Source organism: Pungitius pungitius, chromosome 3 (genome assembly GCF_949316345.1).
Source record: "Pungitius pungitius chromosome 3, fPunPun2.1, whole genome shotgun sequence".
Taxonomy (NCBI): Eukaryota; Metazoa; Chordata; class Actinopteri; order Perciformes; family Gasterosteidae; genus Pungitius; species Pungitius pungitius.
In genome coordinates this window covers 5,513,306-5,523,197 of record NC_084902.1, presented here as the reverse complement: position 1 = coordinate 5,523,197, position 9,892 = coordinate 5,513,306, and the positions used below count along the sequence as shown (strand labels likewise).

Genomic DNA, 9,892 nt, shown 5'->3' with positions numbered 1-9,892 from the left:
GCACAATCCAACTCTCTTGTCCCGGAACATTCCGTCTACACGGAGAAGACCCATTTTTCTCCTTAAACTCTCCGGGGTCACACACACGCACAACAGAGTTTAATCTTTATTGTCCCCATTACAATTCGTTAAGTGCCAATGAAGCCCAAGTGTATGCATCATAATTACAGGCAGTGTCTCGGGCCGCTGGTTAGTACTCTTCTCGTGAAAGAGAACATGGGTCCCACGACGGTGGCGTGAGCGCAGCTGCCGTGTCCATGCGGCACAATGCATTGACGACCGCCATTCACATCTTTTTTTTTTTCTTCCACTTTTCAATTTGTTAAAAAAAAAAAAGAAAGAAAAAAAAAAAAAAAAGCAATACGTGTGAGTGAAAAATGTGACGATGTGTGTGTGTGTGTGTGTCCATTGAGAGGTGGGTGAGTGACAGAGGGGGTCCATCCCTAGCGCCCGGCTTTCTAAGCGCCGCTGTGGGCGAGGCCATCTCCGCTGACAGTGGATGGGACGTGGCCCGGGGCTCGGGGATTATAGGGGGGGGGGGGGGGGGGGGGGAGGACCAAGAGTGGCTCTTTCTCCCTGTGACAGAGAGAGGTGACAGGCCGTCACAGCGCACAGGGGACCGGCGGGACAGCCAGCCAGAAGACATCTGCATTCATTCAGGACGGCGGCTTATCCGCGCACGAAGGAACACGCCCTCCCGGAACGCCCTCGACCCGCGCTCTCACACTCATGCGCCACAGCGTCACAGAACAAACCGTGGTACCAGAATCGACCTTAACCAGAGTTTCACACTGTCTGCAACTATAGAAAGAAAAAAAGGAGCTACAGATGAACTACAGTTGCCTGAACGCTGTATGTTAGATGTCCTTATGTCCTTGTAACCAAAGGCTCCAGAAGCTCATGGTCCATCGCAGTTTTGGACAGTTTTTTTTTTTTTTTTTTGGAGTAAGATAATATTGAAGGATCGATCAATGGAAAATGCAAGATTTCCAGCTGACAGCAGTTTAAATGGCGGATGTCCTCCAGGCCCGGCAGCTGCTTCGCCTCCTTCCATCCTCCCGTCCTCTCAAGACCGGGAGGCTGAGGAGACAGGCAGAGGCAAGAAAGGCCCTGCCCAGCCACCTAATCCTCTACTCCCATTCACTATCACTGCTAATCTCCTCCACCACCGCAGACACTATCGCCTCCACCTGCACCTCCGCCTCTCACTCAAGAGGTGCACAAAAGGCCCCAAAGCGCCCCCCCCTCCCCCTGTCCCGCCCCTTCCCCCCCCCGCTCACCATCCCACCCATTCTCGCACCCCCTAACCTGCTCCGCCCATCGCCTCTACAGCAGGAGGCACCCACTTTTCTAAGCCCGGGGACCCATAATCCCGTGGGGCTGTGAGTTTGGGTGAGCCCAAAGGCTCATTGAGTGCTGGATAACTCTCTCTCCCGGACTCTAACCCTCTGTCTCATTGTTGCCGCTGCTGAGAAGGAGACAGACACAAATGGAGTTTGAATTTCAATGTGCCTGAACTCAGAGAGAGAGAGAGAGAGAGAGACAAGGTGGTGGGCATCCAGGCGTTAAGAGCACTCTGAAGGAGGCCTCGGATGAATGCATGCAAATGCTGCGGCCGAGAGCCGCCCACCTCGTCCCAAACGTGGAAGTTGGAATGCAATATTTTATAAATCGTGTTTTATCATTTTTATTTATATCACATGAGTGAAATTACAAATAAAAGACTACAAAAAGAAAAGCAGTACAGCCACTATTATCTGAATTGATTTGCCCTTTTTAATGAATTTAACCACATGCTAAACTTTGGTAATAGAATCAGCCCACTCTCTACTTAGAACATTTTAAAAATCCCATTGTTCTCATATTAGGCGTTTATTGGTCTGTTGTAAATACAAATGAGATTGAATGAATTCCATATTAAATACTTAATCATTTTTTATTACATTTTAAATGATTTATTCATTAAATATTTAATGATTTGATAATTAAATAAAGGCATGTTCATTAATCCTCTGAGTTAATTAATGTAGTGTATTTTCACGTAAATCTTCAGCGAACAGAGAGGTTGGGATGTGATGAATCGTTCGCAGCGACAGATTGCATCTGGCAAACCACCAAACTCTAAAGTCCTTAGCGGCTCGCAAACACGCGAAATAGCCGCACGCACACTCCCACAGACAGTGGGCCTCATGACTACTGGCACAGTCAGCAGTGTGGGTGAGCATCGCAGCGCAGCTGCCTCTCTACCTCTTATTTACCGGACCTATCCTTCCCATAAGTCACCATTCCTGTATTCATAAAGCATCATGGATGCCGTAACTCACCTGTCCCCTTTATGACTAAAGCCCCCCGAAATTTATGGTGATGGCTGTGAGGAACGGTGGCCTCCCTGGTGACAAACTTCCCCCAGTCTGTCACCACTGGCCTGGGCTGCTCAGGGCCCTCCATCAAAACGCTCCAGATGGGAGCTCCACTTTAGCGCCGCGCGGCCGGTGACATCACCTCGCTGCGCCGCGCAGGAATTGATGAGGAAAGCAAACATATCTATCTTAACTCACGTATATACCAAATCAATTTTGTTTTTACAGACCCTCCGCGGGCTTATCGGCATATTGACGGTTTGCAGATGGGAGTGGAGGAGGGGGGGGGGGGCGGATGAGGGATGGGGAACGGGTGGGCATGGGAGAAGAGGGAGGGAGGGTCAGGAGGGGCTTAATGGCATTTACCATATTTAATGCAGAGGGATGTCATCACTGAATATCCATTCTGAATAATGTGGCATTTCATCATAAATTCTTTACAACTTATTTACTTAATGGAAAGAGTTATGGCTCGCTGTCAGGGAGGTAATTAAACATTGTGATACAGTGCTGCCTCGCCGGGACCCCATCTTCCCCCCCCCTTCAATGTCCCCCCCCCGCCTGCTCCCCGACACACATTCACACTCGTATCCCAGCTCCTTAGTTTTTTAAATAAATATTATTATTCAAGATCCCCATAAATTACCACCGGATTAAAATTCATGAGACCTCTTTTTCCTTTATTTCCGTCTCTGGGAAAAAGAACAACCCACGAGGCTTGCCCCACCAACTGTAAATCTCTCAAAGAGAGATAGAGATCTTTTATTATGACTGCTATGAAAAGGCATAATTGAGAGGTTTTCCTTGCTAAAATTCAAGAGACATTTAAGATACATATATATATATATATAGATATATATATAGGGGAGAAATTCTTTCTTGGGGAAATGTAGTCCGGAGTGAAAAAAAGAGAACGATTTTTATTTTAGAATTGTTTTGAGGGGCCAAAACCACTGAGTCAGAGCTGAGGGGCTTGGGTAATGATCTATGACGCAAACCCAACGCGCACCAGTCCAAATCCAAAACTATTTATATGAGCCCAATAGTGATACTTTACCAACATGTTCTCAGTCAACTTTAAGCACAGCATCGAAATGGACTTAATGGTTTGGCAAACTGAGGCGAGAGAAGGACTGCTGTATTGAATCATCTTTTTTATTGAAACCTGTGACTCTTCACTTCATGAAGTGCACGGTCAGCAGTCCTTAATAAGCTTGGTTTTCTCCAACAAAGGGACAAAGGACTCAGATGAACGGCTAAATCCTCACAATCCAAATTAGAGGGGATCTATTTGGGGAGACTTAATGAGGCTGATGCTCTGCCAGCCCCTTCCTCTTACTCTATAAAACAGAACTAGCACGACACTGAGGGGGACCACACCTAACCTTTGACCTTGTCCTGTGACCTCACCTTCGATTTTTTGTGCCGGCCCGACCAATATGTGATTTGCCAATGGCCGCGCTGGGTCCCTAACCAGGATGAAGAGGGGATTTATGGCTTTTTATTTTAATTGAGTTGAGAGCACAACCTAGACTCCCTTTCTTTCAATGGCACTGAGCTCATATTACATCACTGGGCAACAAACGGCAACAAGAGCCTTGTGGTCACTAGGCTAAATGTGAGCATGACGGCATGGCGGGATATATATAGATATATATAGTCCTGATAGTTCTTATTGGTCAGAAAGTTTGCTAACAGTGTCGCAGAAGATCCTGAAGATGTCTGTACTGTTGCTAAAGCTTAAGCTGCTGCAATAAGTCGAGGAAATGAATTTCTCCCACCTGCCCTCTAATCCAGTGGTTCTCAACTGGTCTGGCTCCGGGACTCCGGGACCCACCATCACCTCTCGAGGAACATTCTCAACATCTCAAATTTATTCAAAATCAAGTTCATGAGCTGAATTTTATATTTTATATTGAGGATGTTTAATTATCCTTATGACCCATATCAGAAACCTGGCACACGCTGCTGAAAACATGGACGGACGAGCCGGCAAAAAAAAACGACACTCCGCTGCATTAAAAAAGTCCCTTCAAAATAAAATCACAGGATGAATTTTTTTGTGATTTTTTTTTTTTAATTCAAATTTTTATTTTCCCATGCAAAGGCCCGCGACCCACTAGTGGGTTGCGACCCACCAGTTGAGAATCACTGCTCTAATCCAACCAAAAACCGTTGAAAAACTATAGGTTTCCACTCTAAAATTAGGAAAGCCTTTCTTGATGATGATTGTTTGCGGTAGGCTTATTGAAACATTGATTAGTCATCCGTGTGTGTGTGAAGGAACCAAGTTCGTTTTTTACGCAATCATTTAGGACGCCATCTGGAATAAGCCCGTTAACTGCCTTTCACTCGTCGCGTTCCTACCTCCCAGCCTCGAGTCGGGTCTCGCAGACACGGCATGTGCTCCCCCTCATATGGTCCAAAGCGCTCGCCGACGTTCACCCTCCTGCGGCTCCAGATGCCCGGGCCTCCTCCGCCTGCAACGGACGACTCTCGCAGTTCAAAGTCCAGGGGAACGGTCAACTCCTCCTGGGGCGAAAAGATGCCCGGGTGGTGGAACGACAAGGGGTGCCGGGGCGAAGCCTCGTCCTCGGAGAGCGGAGGGGACGTCGGGTACTCGGCCAGGGCCGAGGGAGGCGCCGGATCCACGTCAGAGCCGCCGCACACGTCGTCCAGGATGTCGGGTGGGTAGAGGGCAAAGTCGTCGTCACAATCGCCTGTGGAACACAGAGAGTCTCTCTGTGAGGGCCGGGCTCAGGATCACCATCGCGAGTGATGGATTGAGTCAAGAATGGCAACGGTTATCAGGTTAAATGCCAAATAACAGCTGAGTGAAGCATAAAAAACATATAATGACTTCATCAGTTAGCAGGAGATGTGGGGATTGTCATGTGACAAAGCCTTGATTCTAATAATAAGCTGACGGGGGCATTGCCGGAGCACACTTGTTCCTAATGTCAATGTTTTTTCTTATATCTCATCATTGGGAAAAACCCGACGGACACATTTAAATTCATGTGAAAATTCTAAATGACACCTGATATGTTCGGCGTGTCTGTCATTGTTTGAGCTGATGCCAAAGTCTGCTCAGCATTGTGCTGCTCTGACTTTTTTTATATTTCCTTTTCCTGGACTCTTTCTCCACTGTACACTGCAAACAGAGGGAAGCCTGCATGGGGTTAATTGCAAATAGAGTAAAACAGGACATAGATGTACAACCCTTGAACCCACACTGGGCTTCTTCAGAATTCCACACGTGGCTGCGGGAGCTTAATGGAGGAAGAGGGATTGAACCATTCACGGTGTTGACACAGTGTGCAGGTGGAGCCGAGCAGCATTGTTCTCCCAAACGGGAGGACGGGGAGCCCGGTAATCATAAAGACGGATACATTTCCATGCAAAGGAAGTCAGACAGGGAGAAAGACAAGTTCACATACACAGGACCAGACGGGTCACCCAGCAGCCACCTGGCACCACGGGCCGCCGGCCGGGTGTCACACGGGTGGAAGACAGAAGGACACTCAAAAGCCGGAAACGAAGCTTCAGCTTCCCCCGGCGTGCATTCCGAGGTGGGCAGCGCCTAACGCGGGCTGACAGGCCGCAGTGAGAAGGGGTGGGGGGGGGGGGGGGGGGGTTCTGCTAATGAGGCTCCACAACCCATCCCTGGGCCCAGGAACATTCCTAAAGGGCTGCCGGTGTGACACTGTACCGCTGCGCTGTCAGCCGTGGGACCTTTGATCCCCACGGATCCACACGCACACACACACACACACACACACACACACAGACACACACACTTCTTGCTCACTGGCCATGAAGTAACCGGGCTTCTGATTGACTGAACGGGTCAGAGTGATTGGCCACAGGTGGTCATAAACTAACCTGAGAGATTAACTCAAGACCTGGACAAAGTCACAGAACTTTTTCGTCTAGTCCTCACCTTAAAAAAAAAACGTCTTTCCCTTTGTGTCAAAGCACGATGTCCGGTGAAAAGAGATTGAAAGCGGTCATTTACTGGTCCAGTAGTTAGGAGCAGTTCATGCATTGAACAGACTCAGCCGTTCAATGCAAATCTCTGGTTGCTTTTCCTGTAACGTGATTTGTCCATCCACATCTGTAACGCGATTTTTCAGTCACTTCCTACCTAATCTCTGTGTCTTCACAACAAATTTGACACACACAATGTGTGGGCCCTGCAAGTTTTTAGGGGAATGTCTTTTAAAGACTCGGCATGAAACCAAACGTGGCTCCCGGAGTCAAAGTAATGATTTTCAGCACGGTTTCAGTCCTGCACGTGAAGGTTGCCATATGGTCGAGGGGCAAGGGCTTTTAAAAGGTAACTGTATCCCCCCATTGCCGTTTCTCGTTTGACATTTTACCCCCTGCTCTTGTCTCAAAGTTTATATTTGATTTAGACCAGAACTTCCCCTGGTCCAACAGACTCCACGATAGCATTTCAACTCATAAACAATATATGTTTCTGTAAGGTAAACGTTAGCAGAAAATGAATAGGATTTCATGTGCAGATGATTGATAAGTCAAAGACCGTAGCTGCACTTGAACGTGTGGGGCAGCAGGGACACTGAGCACAGATAATCGGATTGGTGTGTGTGTGTGTGTGTGTGTGTGCATAACAGGGTGTCTCAGTCTAAAATAGTCCTGTTTGTTTGTTCAGTAATGGACATTACTTCATCACTGCAAGCTGACGCCCCTTCATCAGAGCGGCATGTCGAAAGGAATTCTGGGAAGCGAAGGGGAACTCCAGCTGGGAGCAGCACCATGACTTCAACTACATTATCAGCACAGACGATGCATCGTGATAGAAAAGGAAAGCGTCGAATGCAATTTAAAAAAAAAAGAGCTTAACGTCGATGCTGACGTATCATGAAAGTCAACACTTGGTGCAAAACAATGAGGAAAACGGGTTTTATCCCCCCCCGACACGCGAATACACGCACACGCATGTGTATTCAAATGCTCGCGCTCGACGGCAAATTCATTAATTTTTATTAAGGAGGGAAAACATTTGTTCCGCCGGCCTGCTATCTGCATGGGTGGAATGATTTTCACCTCTGCCACGAGGTGTTGGGCGGACTCATACATCACACGATTACCCCGAGCAGCGGGCGGGGGCCGCCATCATCAGGGAGTGAATTAAAGATGATAGAAGGGGCTATTAATCACTGTGACAAAGCCCTTAATGGAGGTGTGACCCGGCCGCTGCCGACCGGGACGCCGAGGGGACGCGCCCACGGGACAAATGGATACATATGTTTACAGAGAGAAATAACCTACCTGTGGACATAGTTAACCCCCCCCCCCCCCCACCAACCCCCCCCTTCTCATTTTTTCCTGCGTCTCTGTCCATCCGTCCTTCGCTCCATTATCTATGTTTGATTCAACTCAACCGCGTCTGCTCGAACACTCACGTAATCCGGCTGATTTAAACTATACTAGAATTAGTTTACAGGAAGCCAGGAAGAAATGATTTTGGAGGTTTTTTTCCGCTCCACCTCCTCCGCTGCATCTCTAGTTATGATGCACACAGCCAGCAGGGCGATGAGGTTGGCACATGATTCATCTACTTAACCTGAGAGAGAGAGAGAGAGAGGGAGAGAGAGAGAGAGAGAGGGAGAGAGAGAGAGAGAGAGAGGGAGGGAGAGAGAGAGAGAGCTCCAACAGTTGACTGATGGGGTTTTAGATCATGAAATATGGAAGTCGACTCCTCACCCTACAAGGACGAGCCCCCATGCTTATCAGTTGACATCATTTGTTCCCTGGGACGGGGGGCGGGGGGCTTACCCTTGTATTGCGGGTCAAACACAATCACATATGATCCCCTCCATTAGTCATTACATCCAGATTGGGGAACTGAACTCTTCATCATCCCTCCTCCATTCTCTTCCCATCTCTACAGCAGTATCCGTGCTCTAACCCCCCCCCCCGTGTACCAACCACAGTGAAGGAAAAACCCTTCGTCTTCATCATGGTTTTTGCTGCTAACTTAAAAATAATTTGGAGGACTCAGAATTCGTGGGAGGGGTTGAGGGGGCTACGCCCCCCCCCCCCCCGATCGCTGTTGCATATTGATTTGTTCGCCTGAAAAACGAGGATGGACCCCCCGAGGGGCGTGCAGGCGCAGACATCTGAGAGACAAGTCATTGTTGGACTAAAATTCCAAAGAAAAACAAAATAATTATGTTTGGTTAGCTCGTTTTAACGCTCTCACAGCTACTGCCAAACAGAAAATGGCTGCTGTTGATTTGCTAAGCACAGTTAATTACAGTGCAGCAGTTTGTGCCTGCATTCCCTCAGCAGGGTGTGTGTGTGTGTGTGTGTGTGGGGGGGGGGGGGGGGTGGGGGGGGGAGCGTCTGGAGCCCCATGCCCTCGGGAGAGGCAATAAGCTTCCTAATTAACTCTGTCTTTGTGCTTAATGGAGGCCTTAGCGTCGCTTTTCGGGAGTCTTTGGGTACGCGGGTCCTTTGGGGTGACTGTGGTACCGAGTGATACCAACCACAAAGACCGGGCGCCATCGGTAGCTGTGCACAGTCCTGTTGTCCATCATTTAGTTCTTACTATTTCACTTCAACCAAAGACAATTAAAGAGTGGAATTTACAAAACAAATAGGACATTTGTCAATGCCTCTGTTTTTGCCATTTTTTATTTCTCCAACTGTAAAACATCCATTAAAGACAAAGAAAAAAAGATCATTGTTAAAGAAAAGTAAAGTTTGAAACTGAAATCAACTTATTTTAAAATGGTAAAATGTAGCAATATTCTATTTTAATACACTTTCATATTATTGTTTGAATACTTTTATTTAGACGATAAGAATAAAGTGCATTAAATGCAAAACAGTATAAATAAATATACGGTTAAATACACAAATCTACACATATATGTTTCTCACATACATGCACTCATTGTTCAAGCACACACACACACACACACACACACAGACACACACGCCACAGATTACCGAGAGCAGGGCTCTTTGCGCAGTCCTAATTAATGAGAGCATTGTCTTGGTTTTTTCACCCTTACGTGGGCGACTGCTCCCTGCTCTAAATGGAAAACACTCCATTAAAGGACCCGCGGCGAGTTACCAATTAACATCGCACAACAAAATGGAACTTGGAGCAGGAGCCTCTTTGCACACACACACACACACACACACACACACGGGGACACCTAATTAATTAGCATTAGTTGTGATTAATAATGAGGGTCCTTTAATGGTAAATGTGTAGCAGCCTCCGATGGCAGGCTGACACAACAAAGGGGTCTGTGTGCGCGGCAGGATTTATCTGGGGAGCTGCTCGGGGATTTTAACATGTTTCTCACAGGCCTGACAAATGGCCTATTAATTATCTAATGTTGTCCGACAACAGCCGCTTGATAAAGATGTATGTTTGGACGGGGTGAGGAGGGGAAGATGCAGCAGGAGGCCGCGTGAGTGTGTGTGTGTGTGTGTGTGTGTGTTGGCTTGTTTGCATGAAAAAAAAAATAATGAAAGAATGAAAGAAG

At 47.5% G+C, this 9,892-nt stretch overlaps 1 protein-coding gene across 8 annotated transcripts in view; it reads right to left on the bottom strand.

The window, feature by feature from the left end:
• mecom (MDS1 and EVI1 complex locus) overlaps window positions 1–9,892 on the bottom strand; it is an 89,822-nt gene that overhangs the window by 46,802 nt on the left and 33,128 nt on the right. For all 8 annotated transcript variants that reach the window (XM_062561108.1, XM_037468218.2, XM_037468234.2 and 5 more), the window contains exon 2: window positions 4,728–5,080. In XM_062561108.1, coding sequence (XP_062417092.1) covers window positions 4,728–5,080 — 353 coding nt within the window. The remainder of the gene's footprint in view (window positions 1–4,727; window positions 5,081–9,892) is intronic.